The sequence below is a fragment of the Lichenostomus cassidix genome, chromosome 24 (genome assembly GCF_008360975.1).
Source record: "Lichenostomus cassidix isolate B80296 chromosome 24, HeHo_3.0, whole genome shotgun sequence".
Taxonomy (NCBI): Eukaryota; Metazoa; Chordata; class Aves; order Passeriformes; family Meliphagidae; genus Lichenostomus; species Lichenostomus cassidix.
In genome coordinates this window covers 6,486,126-6,501,910 of record NC_139504.1, presented here as the reverse complement: position 1 = coordinate 6,501,910, position 15,785 = coordinate 6,486,126, and the positions used below count along the sequence as shown (strand labels likewise).

Here is a 15,785-nt window from a genome sequence, read left to right as displayed (position 1 = left end):
AGCCATCCCATGAGTTCGTTTTCCCACAAGAACCCCCCATTCAGGGATTCCCTCTGTACAGAGACGTTTACTGCCTGGTGGCAGTGCGAACACCCACAGTAGTTATCTCCACTGCAGTAAAACACCGACCTTCAGATTTAGGCAGGAGGTAAAGTTCACCATCGATTGGACCCACCATAAGCTGTTGATAATTACTATTATCTCTGAGTTAATCTTGTGAGAGGGTCAACAGTTTTATAAAAATCTTGCAAGCTGTATCTTTTACCTCCCAACTTCGTATCTGGGTCAAAAGGTCAATTACTGCAGTTTGCTGAGTTGGGATTTCAGAAAAAAAAGTCTGCTCCTACCCCAAAACCCCACTGGTGCACGGGGGATGTGAGCAGGCATCCACCCTGGCACAGGCAAAGCACCCAAACTCTTAGGCTGGGAAGTCGAGGGGAAGAGATTTCCCAGGTCAGGGCTATCCCAGTTCATGAGCTGAGCTGGGGTTGGCCACTCGCAGGGAACATCCCAAGCACCAGGTGCATTCAGCTCTGCGTCACACTGGTGAATGCACAGTCCCTGCCTAGTGGCTTGGGGCACAGAGCTCCAAAGATGCCAAACCCCACCTGCAAAGCACTGTGTGTGGGCAGCAGCCTCCTGCCTGGGGTGAACAAAATGAGTGTTTGAACTCCTGGGCTCCGCTCCCACACCCACCCATGGAGGTGGCAAATGGAAGCCAAGCAGAAACCTTTGGAGGGGCCAGGAGAAGCCCCAAAGATGGATGAAGCTGTGACCCACACTCTGATCCTGCCTGCCTCCCTGCGCTCTGCACTGCTGCTGTTATTCTACCCCCCTGACAGGATGCTGCCAGGCAGCTCTGGGCAACATCTCACTTGGGGGGCAAAAAAATCCTTCGGTGCTGCTGCAGCCCCTCCCGTGAGCACAGCCCAGGCCCGCAGAGCATTGCTCAACTGCTCGGCAGGCAGGTGTCATAAACAAGCAGGCACATGGCAAACATATCGATTTCCCGGAGCTTATCACGCAGCAACCAGTGCTCAGTTACCAGGCTACTTTAATATGTAATTTACTGCGAGAAGGGAGAGTGGGGCTGAGGGCGGCTGGAATATTTACTGTGGGATGGACGGGGAGGTGGAAGGTGTGAACAGGAGGGAGGTACAGTGTCTCCTGCCTCCAGCCATCCATAGTATTTTCTAACTATTAAAAAAAACTCAACCCCTCGCTGCTGCGATGGAGTGTTTACACAGATGCCATTAATCTTCTTCTGCAACTGTTTACGCTATGAAAATATAGTCTCAGCTGCCCGGGCTCTCCATCTCCTTCATTTAAATTCAGATGCTTAATTTCTGTCAAAACAGAGCCCACCAAAATTACCTCCATCCATTTCTGGCACTCAACTCGCCTCATCATCTGAGAACTGCCTGTCAGAGTGGGGAGGGACCCAGGGTGGGAACCTGGAAAAGTGGCAGAGAGGTGGCATTTCAAAGGCTCCTACTCTCCAGCCTACATGGGATCAGATGTGAAAGCCAAGACCTAAGCCCAGCCTGAGATGATGCTGCCACCCTGCATCCAGTCACCCACTGGGAGTGGGGATGCCTGCCCTCACTCAGCATCTGCACCTACCTGGGGAGGTATTTTGCAAGCAAGCTGTCCCCCAGCCCACCGGCAGGGTTTTGGTAGGGAATGAAGCATCCTGTCTCCCTCCTGGCCCTGTCCTGTATCCCAAGGTATTTTGTAGATGTGACCCTCAGGGGAATCCTGGGATCCATGGGAGGTTCGTGTTTTCCAAGCACGATATTTTAAAAATCCTCCTTGTACAGTGCCTCTCAGTAGATCTTTTGGAATTTACAAGATAAATACTGGTAATTTGATTCTTATCTTCTTCAAATCCAATTCTAAGGCAATTCTGTGTAAAGGACACTAATTATAGCCCAAGGGGAAAGAAGAGGTAACCCATCAGCGAGAACACACTGGAAACATTTAAAGGGGTAACATTTAAAGGGGTATAGGGCACTAAAAAGTTAAATAGATTTCAAATCTGCTCTTGCAAGAACAATAATTTGTTGGGTGAAAATGACGCTCAGCACCATTCCGGATCCCCAGCTGGTCCTTCCCGTGGGCAGATCAGTGCTGCACTGCAAGTGTCAGCAGCTGGGGCTGCATCTAGCTTACTCTGCACATCCTTTTGGGACTGCTTGGCCACTCCAGAGCTAGGCTGGGACAGGCAGCAGTGCAGGGACACCCCCATCTCTGTGCTCACACAGACATGATGCTCTTCACCCTCATTTCCCTGGCATTATTTACTATGGAAAAGGCAAAGTTTATACACACAGGGAAATGTGACCAGCAACAGACAATGAGAATGACAAAACCATCACTCTTCAGTACAAATATTATGTATTTTCCAACACACACCCCTAAACATGGGATATTCTGGCACCAAAACACCTCTGGAGGCCAGGAGCCCCACATGCTCCAGCTACCTCTGTTTCTCTGTTCACTGCTGAAGAGCACCCTGAAGAGGAGGAGAAGGAGGGTGGTGGGGAGAGCACATTGACCACTGCTGCACAGCACAGCCTGAGCATTACAGCACCTATAAAATAATAAAACCCCAATGCCGGGATGCAGAGCCAGGATGGGCCAGAAGATGCAGGAAGCATCAAAGGGATTCGGCAACCCAAATGGAGTCTTGTTTAATGAGTGCTGCTACAGGCTGTCGTTCCACAGGCATTAACATCCATCGTTACCATCCCTCCGAAGACGACACAGTTATTCCCTTTAACACGGTGACACTTGCAGCTAACTCATGTCTGACCTCGCCAGACAGGGCAGACGCTGTGTGAGAGGTGACCAGAGGTAATTGAAAATACACATGCCGCAGACCAAAGCAGAAGGGCTGCCTCAGCAGCAACCCTTGGCACAACAGGTGACAGTGGTGGCACCTGGAGGATGACTGTCACGGGCACACTGTAAATCAGTGCTTTGCTGAGGCAGTGTTGGGCTGCCCAGGGCACGTGGAGCAGCAGAGCCACTGTCCCTGGAGCACACTGTCCCCAGAGCAGGAGGGCTGAGAGCAGCCTGGCTCTGGCACCTCAGTCCCCGTGGCTGCACACCACAGGACTGCACGTGGTGACGATGGAAGGCCCCTTCCTAGACACACGGATCACTGGCAGGAAGCTTGCCATGCACGGCTGCATCGTTCACTTAGCAACAAAGGTGCTAATTAGGCAGCGAGCTGCTCTCCACCTCCAGTCAGAGGACGATGCAGCACAACTGCTGGTGGTGCTGGTGGCCAAGCCTTGGTGTCCCACCATGCGGCAACAGCACTATGAGATAAGGCAAAAAGCATCCTGAGTGCCTTCCTCAGGAGATGCCCTTCTCTGTGACACCTCACTCAGTCCCCCAGCACCACAGTCCCCTCTTCTGCCATCCTCTTCCCATCTTCCGGCCAGGCACAGCTGGACAGGTCCCTCTCCCAGTGCAAGGTCTAACATGAGCTCTTCTCCCAGTGATGCCTGCATCCTCAGCACACAACCCACCAGAGCCCCCTGCACCCATCACCCATGTGCCAGCTGGTCACAGCCCCTGCTCCAGGGCACCCTGACACAGATCCCACCCTGCTAAATAATGCATTGGCTAGCGCTCACCGCTGCAAGGGAAGCGGTGAACATTTCTGCACTGCTTTAAGTTAGGTTTGGTTCAACACTGAGGAAAAGCCGCCTCCAGCTAAAGGGTCAGAGAAGCCAGAAATCAATAAAAGCGCTTGCCTCTGCATCCTGAGATCCCAGTGTCCCTCCCCAGATCTGTGGGCAGGGCTGAGCAGGGGGAATCCCACAGGAAGGTCTGGGGGCATCCCCTGGCAGCCCTGGTGCTGCCCCACTCTTGGGTACTGCTGGCTCAGCACCCTGCAGGCTGGGAGCTGCCCGTGGCCTGGTTCCCACCACAGCATCCGTTCCCTTCAGCCCTGCCCTACACACAATCTTCCCCACAGCCCCCAGAAATGCAAATCCCAAATTCCCCCAAAAAACCCCAACCAAACGCTGCCCTTCAACCAGGCTGACGGTGCACTGAAAGGCTGGGGTAGGCATAGCAAAGTCAGGATGGCATTTCCCCATCCCTCACCCAAGCAGAAGACAGGAACCTGGGAATCAAAACCAATTGCTTTTCACTTTTCTTCCATTGGAAAGATTTTCATCCATGTTAAAATGTTCCTAAGACAATTCCTGCTGAAGGGAAGGAGGTTTTGGTTTTCTACCAGTTTCATTGCACACCGCTGATTCCCACCAAGGCAACATGTGCAAGAGAAGGCAAGGGCAGTGTGGGCAGAGCTGTCCAAAGAGGTTTCACATGTGACAAGCACCACTGGTCACTGCTCTTAGTCTTGGGAGTGCCCTGCCCTGTGCTCGGCACTTGGGATCTTTTCTACGAACAGGGGAAAGGGAGAAAGAGAAGAGGAAATCACCTCTTTCCTGGTAAAAACAGCAGAACGCCCCGGAGGGAGGGCGGGCAGGCAGGAGGTGCAGAGGGTTTCGGTTCTGAGCCGTTTCACAGAAAGAGGCCCCGCCGTGTGACACTCTGCTGTGTCCCGACCACCCCACGGCCGGGGTGCAGCCCAGCAGCGCAGTGCCAGGCCACGGGGAGCCGGAGCCACGCCGGTGCAGGGCTTGGCGAGGGGCCAGCGAGGTGTGGGTGCTGCACAGCGCCAGTGCCTTATCTCTCCCACGCAAAGGCCGTTTGCGTGTGCTGTGCAGCCGGCTGTGACCGCAGCCCGTGCCCAGCCGAGATAAGATCCGTCACTGGTGCTGCCTGTGCCGCGCTGCCGGCAGCCCAGATTCACACGGTCTGAGAGCCGTTGGCAGGGTCTGTGCACCGAGCATCACCTCTGCACATCCCCTCTGTGCATCCCCTCACCAGGGAGCCCTTTTCTGCAACAATTTACACATCCTATTCCAGACCTGTGATCACAGAATGGCTTAGACTGGGAGGGACCTTAAAGATCATCTCATGCAATCCCCTACCATAGGCAGGGACACCTTCCACTAGACCAGGTTGCTCCAAGCCCTCTCCAACCCGGCCTTGGACACTTCCAGAGATGGGGCAACCACAGCTTCTCCAGGCAACCTGTGCCAGGGCCTCACCACCCTCACAAGTAAAGGTGATGCCTGAGCTCACAGCCATCTCTGCTCCTGCATGACAGCAAAGTCCTCAGAAACCAATGGAACAGCCAAAGACATGCAGTGAAATCTGGAAGGCAACAAGCTGTCCCAAAAGCTTTGTGCTGCCATGCACATGCACTTTCAAGAAGGCCAGCTGGGTTTTGGTTGAGTTTTTTAAACATGCAGCCTGTGCTGTGGTGAAACTGAATTTCTTGGAGTTGTAGCCTTCCCAGGTTTACTCTGTGCATGACAAAATTAGTACAACCTGTCCCTAAATGCCATAATAAAAACCACGTAGTAAGCGCTTTGCCTTTATTTATGTCAGTGCTGGTTTCAAGGAGGATGAATCATGCTTCCTCCTTAGCACTTCTTTCTAATATGATTTACTATAAATAAGGTGTGGAGAAAAGAACAAGGGAAGGTGACCAAGGGCAAAGCACGTGGAGCCCAGCACCATCCCCAAAGTCAGTGGCAAAAGGATAAAAGCATATCCTGTAGTTATGATGGAGCAGCAAACCACATGTGGGCTGTAACTTGTGCAGTACCTGGTGTGGAAATCATAGAATCACAGAATATCCTGAGCTGGAAGGAACCAAAAAGTATCATCAACGTCCAACTACTGTCACTGCATGGGACAGCCCTAAAAATCTCACCATATGCCTGAGAGCATTGTTCAAACACTCCTTGAACTCTGGCAGGGTGGGTGTTTGGGAATCACAAAGGTTAGGAAGGCTGTCCGAGAGCGTTGAGTCCAACCGTTCCCCTAGCCCTGCCAAACCCACCACTAAACCACATCCCCAAGTGCCACCACTACATGTCCTTTGAAGCCCTCCACTGGTGATGGAAATGGCCTGATGCTGGGGGCTGTGGGGTTTTTTGAATTTCTCTTTGCTTTTATGCTCAGTCAGTGTTTCCCTTCTTTACAGGTCACCAAGGTGAGAGCAGGCATCTTCCTCCCCACCAGCAGCTGCAGATGGATGAAGGTGTATTTTTTTCAAGAAGGGGGTGCACAGGTCCCCTCAGTGGCGTGTATGGCAAACACCACAGCACCTCCTGTGCCGGCACGCAGTGCACTCCCCAGCACTCCACCGCTGCAGCGAGCCAGCCGCGCCTCGCACAGCACTAAACAGAGCACGGGGTTATCAGCCCGGCTGATACACGCCGATAACCAGCCCATCTCCCGCGCTGACACCAGCAACAAAGCAGGGTGTTTAACGCTGATTTATGGCGGGCGGGCGGCTTTACCCAGGCTCTGCGCGCCTTGCAGCGCTCGTGCCTACGTGGAGAAGCCTTTCCTCAATCGCACATTGCCGGCTTGTTTGCTAAACAACGTGCCAATAAAACAGCAATGAGACAACGAAGGCCGATGGAAACCTGAACCAGCACAGCGGGGCGCGTATCCAACCATAATCTACTTAAAATCAGTTAAGAACACTACAGCGAAAATGATCCGGGCAGCCCTGGCCCCTGGCCAGCGCGTGAGCCTGGGCCACAAAGGCTCATTCCCGCAACCCCAGTTTTAGGGTAATGCTCCCGTCTTCAGCTACAGAGTAACCTCGTGCCAAAAAAAGGAATCCACCTTTTTTGTGAATGACACGGTCCAACAGCACTTGTACTCTTACCAGAGGTACCTGCTGCTCTGCCGTCAGCACAGAAATTACCCAAAGCACTGCCAATGCAAACCAGTGCATTCCAAAGCGAAACCAAGTGGTTCAGGCACGCCTCAGCTTGGATAAAGATTATCCAGAACAAACACACAGGTGATGCTCCTGAATACCCCACAACAGGTCTGAGCAACTGGGCACAAGCCTGGGAACAAAAGCAGATGTCACAACTGCACTGGAAACTTACCAGACCATATTAAAAGGTGTCTGACCACATGCAGACTCCCCTGACATGTCTGCATTTATTCCAAAGGATGCACAAACCTTTCCCTGTTGCTCATGTTATACAAATCCATCCTGTCTGAAATTCCCTATGTGCCATCCTCCCTGTTTCAGCTGGTACCTGTCACACCACCAATCTCTACCAGGGCCAGGGTGCACACCAAGTGCTGTCCAGGTCACCAGCTGCAGAGTGGGATGCAGATCCCTCCCAGTAAAGGAGGGAACGATGCCCCGTGAAGAACTGATCCCACCATAAAGCACTGAGCCAGGCCGGGGGGAAGAACCCCTCACCGGCAGAGTGACACAAGCCAGGACTGCCGGGTGAGGAGGAATGAATGGAATAGGCTAATTTACACAGGAAGTGAGCACTTACCAGACCCTTCATCCCAACACACAAAACCCTCTGCCATATCTGGAAGCAATTACACCCAGTTAACATGATCTGCCTGCCACTAAAATTAACTGCAAACAGAAATATTTTTCACTTTTGCAACAGGAGATGCCATGGCCCCGTGTTTGGCTGCCGGGAAATATTTAGTAATTACTCATTTAAAGCCTCTCTTGAAGCTGTCAAGGGGGGCAAGGGGGGAATAAAAGAAAAATCTTGCTAATTGCAGGCAAAAAGGAAAATGCAGATCATTTTACTCTATCCAAGGAAAACAGATTTACGGACCTGTGCAACTGAAGAGCCAACATTCCGCAGAAGTGGGGAAGGCTGTGGGAATGCTCTGTCAGCAACAGCCCAGGCTGCTCTGCACCACTCCCATGCTTCACAGGGAAAGGAAGAAAGGGTGGACAGAGTCACCCCTGAACCAGCACAGTCTCTGAGGGGCCCTCTGTGCAGCTGAAAAGGCATTTTAGCCAACATCACTCTTCGAGGTGTAACGAGGACTGAGGATGCTCCGTAAATCTCACCGAGCTGCTGCAGCAACAGCCAGCTCTGGGGAAAAGCCACGCAAGTGTCCTCAGTGGGGCAGATTTCATGCATTGGGGTCCTAGCCCTGCAGCTAACTGGGTCCTGGTCCCTAGGAATACAGTAGTGCTGGGGAAGGGGCTGCACACCAGGCAGAGGGCAGGCAACGACCCCATCACCCCCCTGGATGTCCCTCTGCAAGGTGATGCCAGAAGCACCAGGCATCATGGCCAGGAGAAACCAGAGCTATCTCTGGGCAGGGGAAAATAAACAAACAAACAAATAAACAAATAAATACATAGAAATAGGTGTTTTCTGATGGGAACCTCAGAGCTTTCAAATTTCATTGCTTTCAAATGCAGTGCATGCATAACAAAACTGATGCAGAATAATGGATGGAATAATGTGGAAGCTAAAGGGGGCTTTTCCCCATCCACACTTGAAGCTGAGCATGGAAACAGTTAAGTCACCCACTGAATAAATCAAAAGTTCAAGGCTGCTACATACCACGTCGTATTCCCCCTCTGCCCATGACAAGAACCAGAGAGCCCCCGAAATCCCAAGCATCCTGCGCGGGGTCTCGGCCGGCGCTCACAGGTTACACGCTCGGGGTCAGCGCTGTGGACCTTAGCTGCAACATTCATTTCCTGAGCGGGGCACGTCCCCCTGCCCATAAAGCTAATAAGAGCTTCCTTGCCCAGCCGCCCCGCGCTGTGGCCCAGCAGCCAGGAACGCTGGTTTCCATTAGCCCCTTATGATGCCAGGTGCTGCTAATAAGGCCCATCAGCAAGAAACAAGAGCTGCCAGGTCATCCTCGGACTCTGGAAGTAATCATGGACAGAGTTTGTGGGGGCTGCTGCCCTGGCTTTTCCTTCCCTCCCCGCCTTGCTTTCCATTTTTCCTCCTTTTTTTAAAGTTTAAATTGCAGTGGAACATAAATTGACGAATGCTTAAAATAAAATAAAAAAAAACTACTGTATTCGGCTACCGAAATTAACACTAATAACATCTCACAAAGCACTTGGGATCCGATTTATCACGTTTATTGCTTTAATGGTACACTGCATCTGTTTCTCACTGTGACATGCCGAGCAGTGCCAACGTGCCTAATGGCATTAGCAGTACAATGCTCAGCTAATCCAGGTGGAGACAGAGGAGGTGAGGCTGCCAGAGGAAGAGCCAAAGACTGGATCCCCATGGGAAGCTGTGGTTTTCCCAAGAAGGAGCATTTCAGACTGGTGGGAGCATTAGTGCTGGCCCTGAATACTGCTGCTGCTTTTCTGTCCTTCAATGGGAAAAGAGTGCACAAATCTGGAGTTTGGGGTATAGCGGCTGGCCAGCAGCCATGGGGGCAGAGCGAGCCTCCTTCCTTATCCCTGTCCTTAAATCCTTCACTGGCACACAGACATCTTTAGCTGACAGCTCAGCCATGGAACCTCAAATGCAGAACAGATCTGACAGTTGGCACGGAAGCCTTCCCCAAGGTACATCCCCCTGCATGACAGAGAGGACAAGCCACCTTCCACCCAAAACTGCCCCACGAGGAACATTCACCCACCACTGGCCTCCAGCAGCCTCATGACCATCACCACGAAGCACTTTCGCTTTCCAGTCCAGCATCTCCATCTCACACTGACACACGTGGTGAGCGCTGCCAGCAGCCGCATCACCGTGGTGGGTGAATTCCCGGGCAGCATCAGCTTGGGATCCTCAGCTGTGCCACAAATGAACCGTATGGGGTCACATCCCCACTGGCAGCCTTCCCAGTCGCTATCACTTAATAAAAGACATGGTTTAATTTTTTTAAAGTTTTAAGGTATTTAACTTCCTGATGACAAATTGCGCCAGGCTTGGTCGGCAGCTCGGCACAGCTCTTGCCTTGCAGCTTAGAGCTTTTCTTTCACAAAACAACCCCAAAAAGGGCCACTGAACTATGGCTTTTTTGTCTGCAATTAGAAGTGATGATCGATACTAACATTAGATTAAGTCTGAACTTTGCTGAACCCAGAAGGAAATCTTTTATAAAAAAAATTAAAGACTCGACGACTCAATCTACACTCAATTAGTCAAAATCATAAGCTCGGTAAGGGAGGAAAAAAATGGATCATGCAGTAGCCAAAGGGTTCAGGGACCCAAAAGCCCTGATCAGAGGCAGTGCCAAGGCTTGTGGCCACTCGGCCCCCAAAAGGTCACAGCTCAGCGCTCCTGGGTATGACATGGCACAGACGGTGCTGCCACGAGGCCAAGGAGCTGTGTTACCACTCCGGGCCAGGGCAGATGACTGTCCCTCGGGCACTGTCTGTCACCTAGGGCAGTGGCCCCCCGTGCTTGCCGAGGCCAGGCCGACCCTCTGCTCTCCTTTTCCTGCACGTGCTTCCCATACTAATGAAGACAGGAACAACACTCAGAAGGCTCCAAGACTATAAACATATATGTTTACACTTCCATAGCCATGTGTGTGTAAACAAACAGCCCCACCATATGCATGGGCTGCCTGTGCACTATAAACAGGCTCGGCACACGCTGAGCTCCCTGCCGAAAGAGCGGCGTTGGCACTGGGTGGCTTCAGGCTCTGTCACCTGCTGGGGCTCGGCACGTGGAAGCTGTCAGACTGGCAGCCAAACACCCCATGGAACAGTGAGGTACGCCCGCCCCAGCAGCTGCCCCTGGCCCCCAGCTCACCACCGCAGCTGGGAGCGGCTCTGCTCAGGCACCTCCACGCTCACATCAGGGTCGGAAAACAAAACCACAGCAGCGAGTGCACCGCAGAAAGAGGTCAGTGAAAGCTGACAAGTGACACTGTGGTGCCCCCGGCATATCCTGCCCCCACCTCCAGCTGGCCTGGGGAGGTGGTGCCTGGACCCCAGCGCAGGGCACAGATCCCCAGGCCCCCTCGCCACCAGGCAGCGGAGCAAAGAGAAGCCCTGAGCCAGCACGGTGCAGCTGCCACCAGAGCTGCTCCGGCAGAGAGCTGCAGATCCCAACCCAGCGCAGATGCTGTTTAACAGCTCCGTGAATACAATAGGATCCCACAAATCCTCCCCAAATGGTAATTCTCACAACGTATTAGAAAGCAAACACTATAAAAATGCCACATGAGACTCTGTCTACACACAAACCACCTGGGATTTAGACTTTGGGGGCCGGGGAGTGAGTTCATTGGACTGTTACCCAATGCCTTTCAACATGGATGGTCTTACAGATCAGTTTAAACGCGGCTCAAAGGATTTGGCTAACCCTGCAAAGTTTGCCAGCTCCAGGTAATCGGTCAGAAAGCAAGAACAGGCAAATGGAGTTCGTTGCTGGCTTCAGCAACTGCCTTTAAGGCTCCGCTGGAAGGGGCTGGTGCTGAGGTCCACGCTCCTGGCAGACCCTGAGCCCCGTGGAGCACGGCGTGCGCCCAGCCTCCCGATAAGGATCATGAATAAGTGAGAAATAAGCTACGGCTGCAGCCACGGCTGTCAAAACAAGCTGATCCCGGGAAGGTGCTGTGAAATAGGGGCTGCTGTCCTGCACAGCTGAGCCATGCTCCCCTCATCTCTCGACTGCGTGGGGAAGGATCTGAGTGAGCAGCCCTCCCTCCCCCTGGACAGATCCACGGCTGGCGATAGGAACCTCCGGATAGCCCCAGCATTGCCCTCCACTGCGGCCATAGCAGCTGCTGCTCTGGGCTTGGAGGGGGAAAGGGAGAGCCTCGAGACCGTGGCAGAAAGGCACGTTAAAATTCTCCCTGAGCCCTCACTGCAGCTCTCCCAGTGACGTTCGGTCTGCATCACCGCACGGCCGAGGCGGCTTCGGGCACGTAACCAATGCCAGCCCCAGCCCTCCTGCTTGCAAGAGGGGGAAAGAAAGCCGAAAGCGGCCGTGCACCCACACGGAGCCGAGTACCCTCCGAGGGGTGAAGGCTGCTCCCCGCAGGGTCCATGCGGCAGAGCGAGGGGCGATGCTGTCAGCACTCGCAGATCCGCGCAGGGCTGAGGATCCCGGCTCGGCAGCGGCCGCCCCGAACACGGAGCGTTCATGGGCTGAGCGTACGGGGAAGCACTGCTCCAGCACCCGACAGCAGCTATCCCGCACCGCTGGCGGGCAGCGAGCGTTCCGGCAGCACAGACTCCCCCGCCAGAGGCGCGTGCCGGCACGGACACCGGCCCTGGAGCGCCTTATGTGCATCATGACTAATTAACCTGTTGATTCATTAAAAATCTGACAGGGTGCACAGCCAGAGGAGGCAGGAAGAAGCTCTGGCACCACGCCGGTGATGCTGTCCCTAGGCAGGACGCTGCCGTCCTGCCGTGGGGCTGCAGCCACACCGGGGCCAGAGCACTGCTTGCCGAAGCACGTCCAGAGCCACGGGATTTGACCGGCGATGTCTATTTCGGTGTGGTAATTAATGTGGCTCCCTTCCCCAGCCAAATCAGGGAACAAGCCCTGGTCCCTGAACCACGACTAGGAGACAGTAAACAGCGGAGCACTGAGCTCACGTGTCAGTAACCACCAGCACGCTCCCACCCCGCAGCAAGTCCCCAGGGTGCAGGGCTGGGAGTGAGCACACAGATTCCCCCACCCTGAGCAGGGGAGCCCCGAAATTGCATCCGCAGCCCTAGGAGGTTCAGCCCTTCACTATCCCCGCAGGAACAGACCCGTGGCTCTGCAGCAGCCCGAGCCCTCTGCGCTCACCCCGGCGTTACCCAGCCTGACCCCCACGCCACTTTGTGCAAAGTGTAAATGTTTCATAAATCGGGAAGCTGACCAGCACAAAACCCCCCCGGGCTGGCAAGTCACCGCATGTTGCAAGCCCGAGTGCCATCACTGCCTGTGCTGGTGTGCCCTGGCACTGGCACAGGAGGGACCAGCTCTCAGCAGAGGGTAGGTGAGTACTGCCTGTCCCCACTGCATCCCGCTGCATGCAGATCTCTAAACTCAAAGGGTAGCAACTGTGAGCTGCTTGATTGATACCAGCCAGGGAAACTGGTGGGGTTTATGCTCGCAGGAAACACCGATGGCCCACAGTTCGTCAGGGCTGTCCTCCCCAGCCAGCACTCACTGGAAAGAACCTTCTGGCACAGTTGCCAGACCTAGGGGAGCTGCAACAGCCATCCCTCTAAGAACACTACTCCACCAGCCAGTTTCGGGGTATGTGACAGAAACTTTGCACTAGCACAGATGACGCTCAGCCTGAAATCAAAACCCTCTGGTTTGATCCTGGCTGACCGGTGCAGCCTGCCACGGCACGGCCTCGGCACTCACCTGTGCTGCTCGAGGGTCTCGTTGTCCGGCAGCTCTGCCCCGCACACGCTGCACTGCTCGCCCAGGGCTCTGCTCTCTGTCTTCATGCCGGCTGCCAGCTCCCCCAGCTTGCTGAACAGCTCCCGCTGGATGAAGCCCTGGGGCAGCAGCCCCCCATAGGCACTGAAGTCCATGGAGACAGCCAGGGCCGGCTGCACGTGCAGGGCAGACGCCACAGTGGGCGGCACGCCGAGCACCGGCTCAGTCTTGTGGTTCGGCAGCAGTGAGTAGATGCCCAGGGGCTTCTCGCCCGGGGCAGTGGTGCATGGCTCTGGCCCCAGCGGCAGCCCCTGGCCGGGCTCAGGGGCTGGCTCAGCACCCTCCTCGCGGGTGTAGTGCAGTTCACGAGCACTGGTGATGACACTGCTGCGGGTCGGGGTGCCGGGTCCTTCCTTGCTCTTCTCGTCAGGCTTCTCCCCACTGGAGGCACTGGGCTCGGCTGTCCGGGGGCTGTCATGGCTGGAGGCCTCATCCACCTGCATTGCTTCAGTTTTGACTTCGGTGAGACCGGAGGGGCGGCGGGTGGTGGTGGGGCGTGACTCCTCGGGGGCACTGGGCGTCAGGGTGCCCTGCAGCAGTGACTGCCCGATAGTCATCAAACTGTCCACTGCTGCCTTGGTGGGGCTCATGGAGGAGAGGGAGCAGTAGGACACGGAGGCAGAGGGGCTCTGCTCCGCTGTGGCTGCTGGCAGACTCTGGCCGGCCATGCTGGCATAGCCACCCTCCTCGCCAGTGGGCTTGGAGATGAAGAGGCCCTTGATGTACCTCGACTTCCTCTCCTCCTCTTCCTCAGCGGTGGCGGTGGCACCTCCATCGGCCATGGCGACCTCGGTGTCATTGTCCTCGGAGGCCTGTATAGTCTCCAGGATCTTCAGGCACTGCTCCTCCAGGTACTCAATTTCCAGGATCTCAGCAGCATAGAGCAGGTCATCCAGGTCCTCAACCTTGGCCTGTAGGGTGGCAGTGTACGCGTACTCCAGGATCTGCTGGAACGTCTTTGGCGAGAGGAAGTCCAAGGTGTAGTGCTGGCTGTTGCGGTGGAAGAGGATCTCGAACATCTTGCTGGTGCAGGCCAGCACGGTCCGGTGCGCGTGGAACTCCTGGCTGTCCACCATGATTACCACGTCGCACAGCGTCCCCGCCAGGCGCATCTGGTTGGCTTTGTGCAGCAGCCCGGTGGGGTGGCAGGGGTTCTGCAGCTGGATCAGCCCCATCTTAGTCAGATCCATGGCGCGTCCCAGGCTCACACATCAGGGTGTCTCGCCGTCGCTCAAATCTGGGACCAGCTTTGTGTGCCGACTATCTGCGAAAACAAAAGGCGGAGGGGGAGAGGAGCAGAGTGGAGCGGGAAGGGGGAGCGTGGAGGGAAGAGAGGAAAGAGAGAGAAAGGGGGGAAAAAAGAGAGAAAAGGAGAGGGAAAGAAAAGCCGGGGGAAGAAGGGAGAGGAAAAGAGAGAAGGGAGAGGGCACAAGGGAGCGGGGAGGAGAGGGAAGTTAGCCCGCAGCCCAGCAGCGACTCGCCCAAAAGTTTCCGCGCTTCTCGGCGGATCCGCGGCTGCCGGAGCCGCGTCCCCGCTGCCGCCGCCCGCGGAAGGCGAGGGAGGGAAGGGAGAGGAAGGTGCGCATCCCCCGCCGCCGCCCGGCTCCAGCTCCGGCTGCCCCGTCCCGCCGGCAGCGCGGCCCCATCAGGTGCGCGGCGAAGCGGCGGAGCCCCGACCCCGCGGCGGTCCCGGGCCGGGGGACGCGGGGGGTCCCGGTGCCGCCCCCCCCCGCCCGCACTCACGGCGGCCGGCGGCTGCTCCGGCAGTTCGCACTGCCCGCTCTCATCGCCGCCGCCGCCGCTCGCCGCGCCGCGCAGCAAATCACGGCGGCGCCGGCCCACGGGCCGCCCCGCGCCCGCGTCAGGCCGCCCCCACCCACCACCCACCCACCCTCCGCCGCCCCCCGCCCCGCGCCCCCCCGCCGCTCCGCTCCGCGCTGAGTGCGGGCGCCCCCGCCCGGCCCCGCCCCGCCCCGCGCAGCCCGCGCAGCCCCGCACCTTGCGGGGAGCGGAGCGGGAGCGGCTGGACAGCGCTGCCGACAACAAACATGGAGGAGCCGGAGGCGGCGGCGGGGAGCCCGGCACCCGGAAGCCCGGCGGCACCGGAGAGCGGCACCGGGCAGCTGCGCGGCTGCCCCCGGCTCCGCTGCGAGCGGGGCTGCGCGCCCCGACGGGCTGCGCCCAGCGCCCCGACGGGCTGCGCCACCGCCGCGCCAGACAAAGCCGCCCCCCGCGCCGCGCCTGGGCGGACCCCCGGCCCCGGGGGTGGAGACGGTAAAAACCAACCCCAGAGCCCAGTTTGGGGTCCGGTGTTGGATCCCGACCGGGACCGGGGTAGTTGTGACATCATGTGTCACCGAGCACGTTGTCGCCCCGACGAAGCTTCTCACCCCCCCGCCCCCTCCTTTCCCACGAAATACTGACGCCGTGACGGCACCACTTGTATGTGGGGATGTGGCGAGTGCCCGCACCCCAGGACAGACCATGGGGGTCTTCGGGAAGGGA

At 56.2% G+C, this 15,785-nt stretch overlaps 1 protein-coding gene across 5 annotated transcripts in view; it reads right to left on the bottom strand.

Moving 5' to 3' along the window:
- The window catches only part of ZBTB16 (zinc finger and BTB domain containing 16), a 54,293-nt gene extending 38,875 nt beyond the window's left edge, over positions 1-15,418 (bottom strand). For 2 of the 5 annotated variants that reach the window (XM_085081906.1, XM_085081910.1), the window contains exons 1-2: positions 15,024-15,150; positions 13,203-14,540 (exon numbers count right to left, since the gene is read on the bottom strand). In XM_085081906.1, coding sequence (XP_084938032.1) covers positions 13,203-14,470 — 1,268 coding nt within the window. In that variant the 5' untranslated portion in view covers positions 14,471-14,540; positions 15,024-15,150. Of the gene's footprint in view, positions 1-13,202; positions 14,545-15,023; positions 15,151-15,278 lie in introns of those variants that run through there. The other 3 variants (XM_085081909.1, XM_085081908.1, XM_085081907.1) reach the window with 3 other exon arrangements.
- Between the last annotated feature and the right edge of the window lie 367 nt (positions 15,419-15,785).